We start from the raw sequence: 16,848 nt of genomic DNA on the forward strand, positions 1-16,848 counted from the left end.
TTTTGATTCCTCTAGAATCAAACCGAAGGGCCTATGACAAAGCCTCCGAAAGCTTCCCTGGGTTGCGGATAGAGGGTGTCTGTAAGAATAGTATCTGCTAAATATGGTTACAAAAATGAATAGGCAATCGCGGAAAATTGTCCAGGGGTGGTGCCGAAGGAATTAACCCCCTAGCGGAGGTGGTGTGAAAACCGTGCCGAAAGCTGAATGGCACCTGGGTGATGTGTCTAGAACGGTGACTCTTGGATATCGGGCGACCTTTCTGAGTACGCAGCCTTATCCTTGCATGCGGGGCTTTACAAGGATGGGCGAATCCCTTTCCCTAGCTTCTCGTGGGAACAACAATGACAACATCAAACATAGCTGCAGTAAGTGCGGTTCAAGACAACAGAACGCGCAGGGCCCCCGACAATGGATCGGCCAAAAATGCCGATCACTCTAGAGCTGGGGAGCCAATGAAGATGGATTCAATGCGATGGATCTACGGAATCACGTGACCTCTAGGTGGACGGATCAACTAAATCGCGACATGCTAGAGTGCTACGATGCGAGGGTGGTCCCCGAACGGGGTTACATGGCACGACTTGGTGCTCTGTGGTGCGAGAAACACCCGGAGCTATCGCACTTTTCACATCAACGTCTGCGAAACCATGCCGAAGTACTCTAAAAAAGGAGCTATGTAAGAAGAACGCCTACTCTACGACAGCCAGAACAAGCCGGCAACAGAGAAATAAAGGCGACACTAAGACCAACCGCGGACAGGTACCCGATAGAGGAAGAGAGATGCTTTATGACCCGGAGAAACATCAACACCCAGGTTTCTCTCAAACCTAAAGATCTGGATGAAATGGATGACGAGCTACGTGGACATTTTTCCGAAGAATCCGACCTCTGTACTATCAATTCTTGCATGTATAATGGAGCGAGAGCTTTTGCCGATGCAAACCGTAAAACAAAACCAGCGGTTGATCATAAGACTAAAAGACGAATGCATCAACTCGCCATAAAGATAGGCTGGGCAAGCCAGTACGCATCCCGCATTCAATGTGTGATTGACGACACGTCTGGCAAGAATTTTACCGCCAAGGTTCGAAAGTTTGCGCGCGAACTCCGGACTCGTTATCACACTTAACAAGTCGAAGCTGCTGACCATCAGGCATCATATTGTTGAGAGAATACAAATACTATCTGACGCTAAGAGAATTCTAGAGCGGAGGGAGAGATGGGTCAGAGAAAATCAATAGTTTCTCTCTGCCTCATCTCGACTCTTCCAAGACCCTTCAGTTACTGTCGACCACCCCACCAAACCAGAGGAGGTCGAAGTATTTTGGAGAGAAGTCTATGAAGTACAGTATAGACTGGACGAGGACTCTGATAACATAAATACCTTCAAGGAGCTGCGTGATCTGATAACATAAATGCCTTCAAGGAGCTGCGTGATGGCCTCCATAACACCTGATGACGAATGCTCACCCATCACTACCGAGGAAGTGAAAAATTATTTAGAGGCATAAAGAGCTATTCCGCGTCGGGACCAGATGGTATAAAGACCTTCTGGTGGAAGAAGTTTCATTCAACCCATCAGCATTTGTCCCGTATTTTCACCTAATATTTAAAGTCGGCAAAGCCAGTTCAGAAATTGTTGGTGGAAGGGCGCACAATAATCCTGCCGAAAATAGGCAACTTAGCTGACCCGAATAATTACAGGCCAATCACTTTCCTGAACACACTGTATAAGATATTCACAGCTATCCTAAATGATGCGATTGTTCGGGCAATTGAACCTGTGTGGCAAGAAATGTTCTAACAACGCAGATCAAAGAAAGGCGTAGTAGGATGTCGGGAAAACCTGCTCAACGATAGATGTGTCTGCAAAGAGGCGGCATACTACCAGCTCGTCGATAGAAGCGCTATACGACACCTTTGCGCTGGAGAGACTTATACATACCTGGGCGTGCCACAGAGCCGGATTCAGGATGTGAAATCTATAAAGGATATTCTCCGAAGCAGATACAAACATCTCATTCTGCAGATTTGGTTTTCCAAATTGTCGGGGAGGAACAAAGTATCTGCAACAAACATGCTTAGGTGGTCGCGGAATCTTGAATCTTGAACGTCTTCACAACAGGATTATTCTGGGTACAGCACGTAGAGTCGCACGTGAAAGACAACCTCTTCTTAAAATGGTCAGGAAGCACGAAGAGGTGGGCAAAGGAGCGTTTCTGTACAGAGCAGCGGAGGAGGCTGCTGAAACACTCGGACTTAACTTCAGTATTAGGGGTGAACAAAATGCATGAAATCTTATCTATCTCGAGTATTCACTCCTGAAAGCCCGGATTACGAAAGCACAAGAGAAAAACTTGCGTGAATAGCTCCTCGATAAGAAGATGCACGGCATCTATCACAGAAATGTAGAGGATCAGTCAATGTCGTGTGAGCTAACTTTTGCTTTCCTTAAATCACCTGGATTGAAGTCTGGCAGGAAGGGTTTCATTTTGGCATGTCAAGACTGTGTTATTCCCTCCTTAACATACCGTCGCCAAATCGAAGCCTGACATGATTCTTCTTGACTTGGAGAAGAGAACCATGTTCGTTATCGAATTTTCGGCACCAGCTGACAAAAACATCATAGCCAAGCAGAATGAAAAGAAAGAAAGGTATATAGAGACATTATAAGGGAGTTACGACGATTTTACCCGGAATATTCCGTTAAAATAATCGTCCTTATCATCGGCGCTCTTGGAGATGCCAAGCTTTCACTGGTTAGTAGCCTGAAAAGCATCCCTGCGTGAGAACAATATGCTAAAACACTTGCGGGAAAAATGCAGAAGGAGGTCGTGCTTAGGTAGCTCTGTGTCCTTAAAGTTTAAACAAAAGAGAATTGACAATCACAAAGTGTCTGTTTCCGATGCTTTCGCCTTTAGTTTAAGAAAATCTATGCACAAAGGTTGAGCGCGAAGCGCGAAGTAAATGCATTTTCGTGTGCGAAGCGTGACATAAATATAATATTAAGCGCGAAGCGCGAGAACCAACAGTCGCTCGCCGTAGGAGCGCTCAAACTTGCGAGCCGCGTCCGACTAATGTGTCCCCTAAGGGTTTACATTTTTAGAGAACCTTTTTCTCTAGAGGTACCGGTCCCACGACTCTCCGGATATGAACAACTCTCTTGCTAGGCTAGTGTTCACCCCATGGGCCACAAAGCCTCTTCTATATAGCGAAGCGGGAATCGAACCCGCAAGCGACGGGCGAGGCTCTTCTAGTGCACTGCGGTCAAGCTGACCCTTGCTTTTTTTATTAATATTCTACACGTTTTTGGGAATGTTTCCCTCCACAAATTCGGGTAAAATTTTTTAAATTTTAAACGTTATTTCACAATAGCATAGAGACAAATCCCAGTCAAGCAATATTCCCTTTTTATTAATATTGCTATTACTTTCTTCTGCCTCTAATGTCGCTATTAAGGGAAAGTGATTCGGATCATTATAATCTCCTACCTCCAGTTTCAAGACCTTCTCTCTTATCTTGTCATCCACTATCGCATAATCAATTACCGTTCCCTTTTCTCCTCCTGAGCGTGCATATTCCCCTCTCTCATCTCCCTTTTTATTTATGTTTAAGGTAAACCATGTAAACTCCTCCAAGCTCTTAAACAGCTTCTTTCCCTCCCTATTCAGTACATTATGTTTGGATTGTCTTCCTCTCTCTTCTCCCTTCTCCCTTCTCTCTTCTTCTTCATCTGTCTCCTGTTCTCGAATAGAAATCCCCACCTATTAGAAGCCTAATCTCTTTTTTATTTTCTTCCATCATTTCTTTTATCTCCTCTGCATTCTCCTGCATATCCTTGTTAACATAAACCCCCACTTGCTTCCACTTAACTCCTCCCATCTTTACCTCTTCTACTATTAATCCTTCTTTCTCTTCTTTTCTCTCTTTTTTATCTTTTCCTGTTATACATTCATTCCTTACTCCCATTACCATTCCTCCCATTGCTTTGCCATTTTTATTCTTCCTCTTTGCATTTTTAACTTGCCATTTATAACCTCTTGGTAACCTTCCCTTTACGTTTCTCGTCTGCTTTTGATTCTTACTATTTCTTATTTTCCTATCTCCCGTTCCTCATGCTCCTAGTTTCCCGGCACGTCATTTCTTACAATCTCTTCCCTTTCTTCATCCCAATCTCACCATACCCTGTCTATCTGTATTTTTCTATACTTAACCCACTATATACAACATTTTCGTTTGTTCTTAAAGTATAATATTAATTAGAGGGCCCGTTCCGCGGCGGTTAGACTGCCGCGGAACTTTGTTCCAACGCTGTTCCTCACCCCTTATGCCTATCCTTTCTCCCTCTCTACCCTGTCCTCTTGTCATTATTTGGCTAATTCGGTCTGCTGACCTTGTCCTAAACGCCATCTTAAACGTCTTAAACCTGACATCAGCGCCCACACAAATCAGTCTCAATCCCCAGAAATATCCTCACCCCCTTGTCTCCCTTTATTTTTACTAAACGATTTTTCACTCAAAAAACTTTAATAAACACTTTTGCTACCCAATCACCTCAACACAAATATACAAAAAATCTTAGATCACAAATTCCCCGCTACCTCTAACTACCGTGGCGGAAACAGAAGTCCGACTATTTTGTCGAAAGTTAGTTCTTTTTATAAAAGATTGGTATTTTCTGATTGAAAATTCAACTATTTGTTCGTATGTTTATATATTTGTTTAAAAAATTGTCCTTTTTGAAAAAAAGGAAAATTAAACTGTATTCTAAAAAATTCATATTTTGGGCTGTGAAATGGAACTATTTGATTGAAAATGGAAATGTTTATAGTTAAAGTGTAATTTTTTTAAAATAATTATTTTAACATTTATTTGAAAATACATTTTTGGGCATCTTACAGTACAGTTACAGTTTAACTTAGTAAACTAATTACGATTATGAACTTCAACAAACTTTGTAGAGTAAGGTAACAAAATGTTGCTACGATTTTTCAAACTTAAGCACATCCGCACATTCTAAATTACTCATGTTTATTACTTATATTGATTCAATTGGTTTTAGTCTTATGAGGAAACGGTCTGGTTTCAATATATCACCAAATTTTAATACAGTGAAACTCTTCTATAGCACCGATACTGTTACTCCTGTTACACCTACCAGCGGCGCCGCGTCAATTCTCGGAAGGGCTTCAGAAGGGAGGGCTATTGGATGGTTTCACTGTAATTAAAAACTATGGGCAGGATGCAGCCACAAGCGGACGGTCCGATCAAATTGGCTGAAATCCTGGATTCCTTGAAAATTATTTGAAACATGAAATGAAAAAAAACTCGTTATATTGTAAATGAAAAATGCGATGTGCATGAACCACAGTTCGCAAACAAAAGTAATTGATTGCAAAAATGTTGGACATAAAATGAAAATTTACCAAGAAAATTGGCCTTAATTTTGCAATTACTTCGTCCTATAATACATCATTTTAATATGTCGAGATTCATCTGCAAAGAAATTCACTTTTCTTTAATTTAAACATTGCAATTGAATATATTTAAGCAAAAAAGTCGATTGTTTGCTGCATTTTTTTTGTATTTTTTTCAGTTATTTTAAAGCAATAAGTCGATTTCTTTTTTAACTTTTATATTTTCCAGCATTTCAGGGGACGTCACAGAAATTGCTACAGTCTTGCTATTCGAGCTGTTCATAGAGCTTTACAATACGCTACCATTGGACGAAAGTTGAAGAAACTGGATCTTCTTCAGGTAAGAAAGGAACTAATATGCAGGGCTGGCGAGAGATTATTACAAGTGTACCGGGACCGAAGCTCGAGAGGGGTCTCATTCTTAGGGATTGTAGTTACATTGTTTATTTATTTAGGCCTACAATTTGCAATAGATGATGCAAAAGCGACCAATTGGATAAGGATCAATTTTTGGAAATTTTGTTTTGAATAGATTCAAGCATATTTAAGACTCTATATACAGATAATACACTCATTAATACACTTTTAAATACAGGGTCATCAAAAAGTATCGGACCCCCCCCCCCCCTATCAGCGAAAAGATGCATATTCAAGAGAAATGTTTCTGACCAAAAGTTTCAGAGTTTTAGAAGAGGTTCTGAATGGTGACCTTGAAGCTGACCTTAGCGTTGTCATGTGACCCGATGACCTTCGAGGTCATTCTAGGGTCGTGTAATCTCAAACAAGGTCTAGAAGGCTGATCAGCGAAAATATGCGTTTTCGAGAGAAATATTTCAGAAAAAGTTTCAGGGGTTTGAACGAGGATCTGAATGGTGACCTTGAAGCTAACCTTGGTGTTGACCTTCAAGGTTATTTCAAGGCAACTTTTAGTTTTCTAGATCCAGTCGACTAAGGCGAGATCCATCGTAGGTCTCATCAGTCCACAAAAAAAAACACTATGTGGATCCGGCCCGCTATGGCGTACTCCATTGAGGGTCTCGTCAATCAGCAAAAAAAGTCGTATGTGTATCCGGCCAGCTAAGGCGAGATGGTATTATCAGGCCACAAACAAAATTTCGTATGTGGATCCAGCCAGCTAAGGCAAGATGTTCTCATCAGACCACAATAAAAAGTTCGTATGTGGATCCGGCCAGCAAAGGCGAGATCTATAGTAGGTCACATTACAAAAAAAAAAAAATATCGGATGTGACTAGTTTGCAGCAAATGTTCAAATTGTTGTCCACGCACAGCTTGGTAATGTGCCAACTTGGAATGACCCCGAAGGTCATCGGGTCACATGACCTTGATTCTTATCTGAACGTAAAATTTTCCGTTCTTTCGATTGGCGGTGTCCAAAATAGGGGTTTCTATTTCATTTGAAAAATAAAAGTTAACCTTAAAATAACGGTGAGCTCTACGTTGAAACAAGTTTTGAATCACTCCCAGTAAGAAACTACAAATTAAACTAACTTTAAATGCAGACAGATATCATCTAATTTAAAAGGTTTTGTATATGTAAACCATCTGAGGTCAGTTTTTGGGGTAAGACTGACTCAAGATGATTAAAATAAATGCAAGAGGGGTGGGGATTGCGACTTTAGAGCTTAAACTATGGGGGGTGGGGCTATCGCGTACCTAGGGGTTGAGCAAACACTACTAAGCGCAATGAGTGGCATGGATGGTTCACGATGGTCCATGGATGGAGACGTTCTGCCAGTCGGGAAATCCTAGGTGAACGGGGGGAGAGGGCCCTGCCTTTGGGTGATCTTTACTTCGGACAAGGGTAGAAGCTAAGTAGTCTCGTGGACCGTACTTTTATGGACTTATTTCTGTGGCGGCGCACAGTGGGTTGAAATAAAAAACAGGGCTCAAAATAACTTGTAGGGCGCAATTCATTAGCGATTTTGAATTTTTTTAGAAAAAATCAGTGTTCAATTTTGAACAAAATTATATGAGCCGATTTTTGTTTATTTAAACTTATATATTAATACAAAAAGAGGAAAAAATGTCCATATGACGGTTTTATTTTTTATCTTGAGAAAAACTTTCACCTGCTCAATATCACTTGAATTTGATGCACTGGGGTGCATGAATGAAAAAATGTTGACTGGATAAGTTAATTGTTATAAACAAATTATTTTAACAAATAGCCAAAATCATGGATTATTCGCTCAAGATGTATAATTGTGGGTTAAAATTAATTGCCTTTACCGTAAAAATGACACTTGACCATGAAAAATTTGTCACTTGATACTTGTTTATATTCTTTTTAACAAATTATATTTAAAAATGCCTATAATCGGCATTTATGGGCAGAAAACAATCGTTTTTTCTTACTTTGTACAAACTATCTAGTCAGTGACTTTAATGAAAGAAAATTGTTTTTTTTTTTGCCAAGTGTCCCAAATATTCCCATACACTGCGTTTTCATTTGTTTTTCATTTGATTTTGTACATAACTTCATGAGAAACAAAATACAAACAAGTGACCCAAGTGATCTAAAGTTCTCACTGGTTCTCGTTTGTTCTTCATTTGATTTGTACATAACATCATGAGAAACAAAATACAAAAAAGTGACCCAAGTGATCCTAATTTTACACTGGTTTTTCGTTTGTTTTTCATTTTATTTGTACATAACTTCATGAGAAACAAAAGACCAACAAGCGACAAGTTTGTATTCTCTTTCTTATGAAGCTATGTGCAAATCAAATGAAAAACAAACGAAAACCCAGTGCTAAATTGGGACCAGCTGTCAACTGATTTTTCCGACCTTCTGCGTAGAATATTCGAGCAGAGAACATTGATTCTTTCCCGTAATTCTTTGATATTAAAAAACCATGGACTTAGGAAACACGGGACTAGGCATGCCATCCTAACTTGGGCGAGCGCGGTTGAATCCACGGGAGGGGGAGAATTCCATGAGTGGGGAGAACCGCCATCTTACGATGTGCCATTTGATTATGCGCACGAGCATTTTTGCCGACAAACTGTGCATGAAAATATAAACATGTCGGCGCTGCCATGTTTGTCGCGGGACATCAAAAGGTGGCGGACCTCCCCCCTCATTGCATGGCCCCCGCAATGGCATGCCTAGCCCCTTGTTTCCTATGTCCATGTAAAAAACAGATAAGTTTATTGCAGTTGCCAGCAAATGGACAATTCGTTTCTCATAATTCTTACGTTTATTTTTGAATCCATTATGAATATTAATTAGACATTATGTTACAAACATTTAATGTGGTTCTAATAAGTTTCTTTATAGACCTTCGATTTTTCGTTTTTGTTTAGGTTAATAGTTAATAGGTTAATTATGTGTATGCTCGTGTATTTAATACAATGTATATTTTGATTCGTTTAGGTAGCAAGGCTTCGTTTTTAACTTTGTTGAAATCAATGATAAAGGAGAATCTGGATAAAAAAAATTTAACTAAATTACGTACTAGAGTTTTAATTGTTGATTAATTATTGGTCTAATCTTCAATATGACTTCTCGTAAGGTACCCATTAGAAATTTGTGTGATATTTCAATTAAAAAACTCCGCGTTAAGTCACAAAAACTTATGTGATCTCCTCCTGTATTATATCAGAAAATTATGTGATTAAAGAGGATCAAAACGCAATAGTGGAAGAAAAAATATTTCCTTACTTTATTTCTACTTTGAAAATATACGGACGTCTTTCTTTCATAAGAAAAATAAATTGGAACTTAAGCACATTAAGTGGTTACTTACGGAACTGACAATATCTTTAAGCTTATTGAAGGTTGGCAGACGATCTCTAGAAGACAGCAAAGCTGGCTCTAAATGGATGAAAGAAAGGTAGGTGCAGACAATCATATAGTTCAACTTTTTAACGACCATCGTTTTAATCCTCAAGCATGGTTGGGATTCCAATTTTCCGTTTTTCGAGAATAAGGCGACCGACTTATTCTTGGAAGTTGGAGGGTTGCAATCTCAAGCCTATAACTGCGAATTGATTCCGCGTAAGCTTCAACCGTCTCAGGGAACAAAATTCTCCCGAACCGGCGAACAGCAAGTTTTCGCCGTATTCCAGTGGATGAGAGTAGCGTGAGACCAATGACGGGGCTCGGTCCGTCCTCCCCACCGCTGGAATGCGCATCCGGAGCCCCATCATCCACGCCTCTTCGGACCTTTTCAGCAGCTGCCCAGGATCCAAGATACCCTGACATGAGAAGATCTTTGGTAGCCACCCAGGACCCCAGTATTACCTCGGCATCAAAGAACATCGGAGGTCATCATCTGCGGCGATTGACAGGTTTATGCAGCGGTCGCCGAATTACTCACCAATTAGTGCGACCCTGTCCCAAAATCTGGCGGTCAATACAATCTCGGTCATCGGTAGTGCCTGGCGCGAACGTGTTTTTATTTCACTTGTTCTTTTCGACTAGGATCGGCGTTCGACAGTCACCGGGCTGTCGACCGAATGACCTAAGACAGGGCTCATTTCGGGAGTTACTACCCTACGGTGGTGACTTTCGAGCGAGTTCTTCGCGTTTTTCCTTTCGGATACGATCCACGAGACTTTCGGGTTCCATCACTTCGCGTGGAACCTTTCGATTCTTTTTCGAAATTCTTATTTTCCTTCTATTTGTTTCGGGGGGTATCAACAATTCAAGAAAGATATTCTAAGTTTGAAATTCAACATGATTTTCTTAATCAATTAAGATCCACTGGTAAAATAAAATTGGCACATAATATAAGTTGACTTTTGGATGATAGGGACGAGATTTAAAATAAAGCGAGTGTAATTAAATATACCGATGATGATCCTCTGGCTCTCATTGAAGACGCCAAACTTTCTAAAGGCCAGTAGGAAATCATTTGTTTGCAAGCGAAGACAAAAAATGCAGACATTTTTGTTCCATGTAAAGGTCCATCAGACGCTAAAAGAAGATGTTATCCTCCTGCCTCAGCAATGACTATTACTGATAAAAGTGTCACTGTTAAATTACAAGAAATGCTAGATCCTGCAGTAAACCGTTCACTGGGTATTCCTAGGATTAAGGGACAAGTTCTAGGGAAACGTGTCAAATTTATGAAACTTTCTCTAAAATATGGGGTTGATGGGACATCAGACCAAAGCTCATATAAACAAAAGCTTCCAGGTGACATGGAATCTGATGAAATCACTTTCATGACCTCCATGGTACCCATTAGATTAGAACCGGGATCTGGAGTGATTTGGGAAAATTCTCATCCTGGCTCTACAAAATTGTGCATACCATGATGATATCAATATGCTAAAGAAACACCTGATTCAACTAGATCTGTGATAGACCGCATAAAGTGAGAAATAAATCTTCTGTTGCCTACCAAAATTGCATTCCTCAGATTTAGGTTTCAGGTAGATCATAAAATGCTGTTAACTATTATGGATTGTAAAGTACCACAGAACCTTACCAAAACATAAAGTGCAGCTACTTGCCACTTTTCCAAAGCAAAACCTTCAGAAATAAATGATTAGCCAAGGTGAAACAGAAACATGTCACTAAGGAGGATTATTAACTTGATCTTTCACGACTCCATGCTAAGTTACATTGTATGACCCTTATTTTAAACATTGGCTATCGTTTATGTTTTTACAATTAGCGAACGAAAACAATGGAAAAAAATAAGCTAATGGAAGCTGTCAAAATAAGAATACAGGCAGAATTTCGAAGCGAGATAGGGCTAATAATAGACGCTGCTAAGCATGGAGCAGGCAATTCAAATGACGGAAATTCTGCAGGAAGATTTTGCCGTTCTTGAACTACCAACAAAGATTACATGTGTTGTTTTTCTCTTAATTGAACGATTCAGCATAATTTTGTAGGTTCTCTCCTGTGGACGGAAAGTGGATAAAGTTAAATTTTAATTGAACGCTTTTCAAACCGTACAGCTATATGTAGATCTCTACAAATGATTTTACATGTCATCGTCCGTATACAACATTATTTTTTACGGTGGAAAAATCATTGAGTCCTTTTTAATTTTAATTGGTCTGTTATCCGAAGAAGCATAAGAAGCTCGAAACAAGGACTTCAGACAATTTCGTGAGTTTAACACTTGAAAATGCAGTCGATTAGCAAACAACACTGATCCTTTACTCGGAGACTCTCGAGCTCCTGGTTGTAGATTAAGAACTCCGCAATTAGCGTTATCATTCATTAGAATACGATTAGCAGAAAAAACTGTATAATATATTTATCTCGGGCTCCGCGCTTGGTTTTTGTATATTCCCCACACTTATGCACACATGTATTAAAACTAAAGATCAAAGCATCGAAAACATAAATTTTATGATAGTGAATTCTCTTTTGTTAAAGCTTCTTCGACTTAAACGTACACATTCTTATCACGTATCTCCTGCTTCGCACTCGAATTTGTCCCTCAAATTGTATATGTTTTCAATAAAGGTATATTATGACAATTCATAACATGCATTGATATAAAAACATACGTAGTTTCATTGTCTCGTTTAAAGAATGCGCATTCATTAAAAAATTTGTTATTAAACACTTTATTGCAATTTCTGACGGTTTTTCAAAAACTAAATTTGCTCTTTCCAATTTAATTTTTCGATTCAAACGTTACACATACGGTTTACACATCAGTCTTAGATTTTTTAAATTTCTAAATTATATCCCTAGCCTCTGTAATCCAACCTTCAGCAGCAGAAGATTCTAAAAGTTGTTATGATACTATTGAAGGGCGTTCAAAAAGAAACATTTTTCTTCTCTTGATTTTTTTTTTCATATCGTGCGCTATTTGGCTCAAAATGTTAACATTCGTGTGTTTTTTGGAATTTTGTAAATTCTATAACTCTGGTATCCATACAGAACATTTTTGAAACTTGAAAAAAATGTTTTTCAGATTCTAGGGGTCTCAAAACATGGACATTTGACACAAAAGAAGGGCGGGGGGAGGGTCAAATTTGACACAAATCTATTACCTTCTATGATGAGAATTTAAAAATTCCTTCGAAAGTTATCGTGTTGTCAGACTACAGACGGACAAACATTTCCGTAAAACCAATTTTTTCCGACTCAGTGGGTCTCGAAACGTCGAGAATTGAAGAAAACTAGGTCATTCCATCTATATGATCAGAATGTAAAAATTCAAATTTTCCCGCCAAGCTGTCGGTGCTATTGAAAAATGGTACAGAGCAATATTTTAGGTTTATTAGAGACGAGAAATTTTCCTGTTGACCCTTTTACCGTCATTTGCGTTGTTTAGTTGTAAATTTAAATTTTCGATTTTCTTATGGTATTTTATACATTTAAAACAAAAACAATGCTTTCTATTGAAAAATAGTAGAGAGCCATTTTATAGAACTTTTGTTGACAAATAATTTTGATATCTTGCCTTTTTACTGTATCTTGCGTAATTTCACAGGAAAGTTGAATTATTACGTTTCTCAGTTATATTTTTCATGGCTAAAACCATCAATATTATTAGTAGAAGGCTGGTTAACTAACATCACCTGTATTTTTGGACCAAAGACCAGTGTGAAAAAGAAAATTTAAATACCAAAATTCCTTCGAATGTTATCGTCTCGTCAGATTGCAGACAGGCCACTTCGAATCGTTTTCTCCCGATTCGAACTGGCCTCTTCGAATTTCTTTCGAATCGACTTTCGAGGCGCCTTAAGTTATGCACCAATTCGGTTCGGAACAATTTGCACACGCCTAAGACAGCCAGATCGACAGAGAGACATTTCAGTAAAACCTATTTTTTGTGACTCAGGAGATCTCGAAACGTCGAGAATTGAAGAAAACTGGATAGGGTCAAAATCACACAAAATCAAGACATTCCATCTATATGATGAGCATGTAAAAATTAAAACTTTCACGCCAAACTGTGGGTGCTATTGAAAAATGGTAAAGAGTAGTTTTGTAGTTTTATTCGAGACGAGAAATTTTCCTGTTGACCATTTCACCGTCATTTACGTTGCTTATTTGTAAATTTGAATTTTCGATTTTCTTATGGCATTGTCCACGTTTAAAACAAAAACTATTGTATCTATTGAAAAAAAGTACAGAGCAATTTTATAGAACTTTCGAAAACAAATAATTTTGATCTCTTGCCTTTTTACCGTATCTTGCGCATTTTGGCCAAACGATTGAATTATTACATTTTTCAGTTTGATTTTCCATAGCTAAAGCCACAAATATTGGCAGCAGAAGGCTGGTTAATGAACTTTACCTGTATTTTTGGACCACAGACCAGTGTGAAAAAGGAAATATAAAATTTTAAAATCCTCTGAAAGTTATCATCTCGTCAGACTACAGACAGACATAAATTTTCGTGAAACATATTTTTTCTGACTCAGAGGTCTCGAAGCGTCGAGAATTGAAGAAAACTGGGAATATTTCATCGACATTTGTGTTGTTTGATTGTAAATTTGAATTTACGACTTTCTTATGGCAATTTCTACGTCTAAAACAAAAACTTTTGTCTTTATTGAAAAGAGTACATAGTAATTTTATAGAACTTTTAAAAACAAATAATTTTGATCTCTTGCCTTTTTACTGTATCTTGCGTAGTTTCGCGGGAAAGTTGAATTATTACGTTCTTCAGTTAGATTTTCCATGGCTAAGACCATAAGTATTGACAGTAGAAGGTTGGTTAATGAACTTGACCTTTTGTTTCGAACCACAGACCAGTGTGCAAAAGGAAATGTAAATAAAAAATGCTTTTGAAAGTTTTCGTGTCGTCACAGTACAGGCAGACATACTAGACCTGTGCATTATTCAAATCAAATCGGTTTTTTTCCGAACCGAAGGAGCTGAGTTTAAGTCGGAAAAAATCCGAATTGAACTAGGCAGTTCGAAAACCTTTGGAATCGATATTCGAAATTCCTTAGTTCAAATCAAATAAAAACGATTCGAAGTGGGCAATTCGAAAGTCTTTCGAATAGGCATTCGACGACCTCAGTTCGAATCAAAGAAAACCGATCCGAATTCGGCAATTCGAAAATCTTTCGAATAAGCATTCGACGCCCTCAGTTTTTCGATTCGCTGGCCGCATCGTGAAGGCTTATTTCTTTGAGTGAGATAATACTCTTCAAGTTTTTTAGATTTAAAAAAATGGTTCAAAAATTGAGAGCATCAAATTTATATAAAAGATGATTTTTAAGCATTGCAAAAATTCTAGGACCTTCTGCATATGATAGGGGAAAAAGATGTGATAGAGATGAGATAAGAAATTCGAAACCTATGTAGCAGAAAAAATATTTTAAATAAACTCTTTTATGTGGCTTTCAATTCAACAGATTTTCTAAAGCTTACATTTCAGGGGGCCTTCAAGGCTTATAACATGGTAATTGCCAATGAAAAAATATAAAAAATATTTTTAAAAATAGGGTTCATGTGTTGTAAACTTTCAAAAGGCTATAAATTAAAAAATTTCGAAAACCATTTTTTTCTCTGGTTTTCTTTAAGAAACAAAAATTATAATTTTTATCTTTATGATAAATTGTAAATGTTCAGAAGAAATTATAGTTTATGTAATTCTTAATCGCTGTAAAATAGTCTAAAACACATTAAAAGTAATAAAAAATGACATTTTATGTCATTATCAAAAGTCTTAAAATGGTCTAAAACGCGAAAAAAAAATTACATGAAAAAATAAGTCCAAGTAGGCGCGAAAAAAATTGATGAACAAATTTTAAAAAAACATGGTTACAAAAAATGTTTTGAAAAAAAGTTTGTGAAAAAAATTTGATGAAAAAAAATTTTAACGTTTATGCATTTTTTCTGTGTCAAATTTTGGCGCTTATTCCCTTTTTCTTTGCCAAATGTTTGCGCTTATTTTGTACGAAGGGAGAAGGACGGATAGACACCTGACCGAAACTATAAGGTTTTCAGCCCGGTGTTTCGAAACCCTACAAATTTTATCCGATTTGAATTATCGAATTAAGAATTATTTTATTTATATTCCCACTGACAGTTAATTTATTATTTTTTTACTTTTTCCGAGCTCTGACTTATGAGGATGGTTTTTGCACTGACTTTCAATTCTTTAGGTATAGCTATAGAGTAATGGTCAAGACTTCCGACTGCTAAGCGATAGATTCAGCTTTAGTTGTAGGTTCGAAACCCGGTAGCTAGCATTTTCGTAGGACAGCGGTTTGCCAGGAAAGAACCAGTACTAATGTGCAGTACCGCGCTAGTACTGCACGCCAGTTCTGCGCGACATTGCTAGAAGATGCCCAGTACTGGACATTCTGTAATTTTTCCTAGGCCAGTACTGTGCTAGTGATGTATCTCCATTTGGAAAATACTTCATGGTAGGTAATTAGGTAGGTTGGTAGCTGGTAGGTAGTTAATTAACATGTAGGCAGATAGGTTGTAGGTAGGTAGGGAGGCATTGAACGAAATGCCTCGCTAAATGCACGAGTAAAATTTTGTAATCAACCTTTCCACAGTAAGAAATTGTAAATTTGTAAAAAACATGCTAGCAAAAAAGTTATGCAGAATATTTTATAATATGTGTAGATAGATAGGAGTAAAAACGGAAAAATGCTCATGCACTACCCACATTCGAACCTTCGGGACCACGAGCCCAATATCTGCATACCACGTTTATATAAATAATATACATACACGTAAGATACACACATGGACACATCGTCCACAAGGGACGGAGGTGAGAGTGGGACTTACCGAAACGGCACCTACCGACCAAAACCTAACTTGTACAAGCTATTAATGACTTTTCCTAGGTCTCTTACAAGTGTCAAAATTTTCTCGACCACGGACAAAGGTGCAAAAGAATCAGTTTCGTTAGTTTCGGAAATCTTCAAAAGACACCCAGCTCAAGTCTGGGTGGTGTCGGATTTTTACCGGCAAAAACCCCTCCCCCCGCGTCTGTCAGCGACCTCGGAAACAGCTTTCGCATTACTTCAAGGTCGTTGGTCACAGACGTACTTTGTCGAAAGACGACCCCTACTTTTCGGAATCTCGCGGCTCACTCAATTCGGAAAACCTTTACGGTTTTCTCTTCGCGGTAGGAGTTGGGCGTAAGCCACCTATGTATGATACGAAAAAAGAAGAATTAACCAAAATTGTTACCCCAAAAAAGATCTACAATTTCGTTAAAAACCACTTCTTGATAGGACGCGTACTTTTTCTTGTATTCGTGAAAAATAACATTGAAAATAAAAAAAATAAAAAAAATTCGTCGAAAAATGACGAAATTTACGAACAAAAAAAAAAGATATAGCAAAACCTGTTCACAAAAGTCTGTCGAAAATCAAGCGTGCAGCTTGAGTGTCACAATGAGGATATGTACCTCAAAGTCTACAGAGCTTTAAGAAACTTAATCTTCGATTATACTCAAGTAAGTAGACAATTTAGAATATGAAGACTTAAAATGCAGTGTCTCCT

The 16,848-nt window shown here is 38.2% G+C and overlaps 1 protein-coding gene across 1 annotated transcript in view; it reads left to right on the forward strand.

Moving 5' to 3' along the window:
* LOC117169739 (39S ribosomal protein L20, mitochondrial) overlaps window positions 1–9,281 on the forward strand; it is a 57,073-nt gene extending 47,792 nt beyond the window's left edge. Inside the window, exons 2-3 of the mRNA XM_033356245.1 lie at window positions 5,650–5,760; window positions 9,222–9,281. Of these exons, the coding sequence (XP_033212136.1) occupies window positions 5,650–5,760; window positions 9,222–9,281 (171 nt within the window). The remainder of the gene's footprint in view (window positions 1–5,649; window positions 5,761–9,221) is intronic.
* Window positions 9,282–16,848: the final 7,567 nt, after the last annotated feature.

Source organism: Belonocnema kinseyi, chromosome 3 (assembly GCF_010883055.1).
Source record: "Belonocnema kinseyi isolate 2016_QV_RU_SX_M_011 chromosome 3, B_treatae_v1, whole genome shotgun sequence".
Lineage (NCBI taxonomy): Eukaryota > Metazoa > Arthropoda > Insecta > Hymenoptera > Cynipidae > Belonocnema > Belonocnema kinseyi.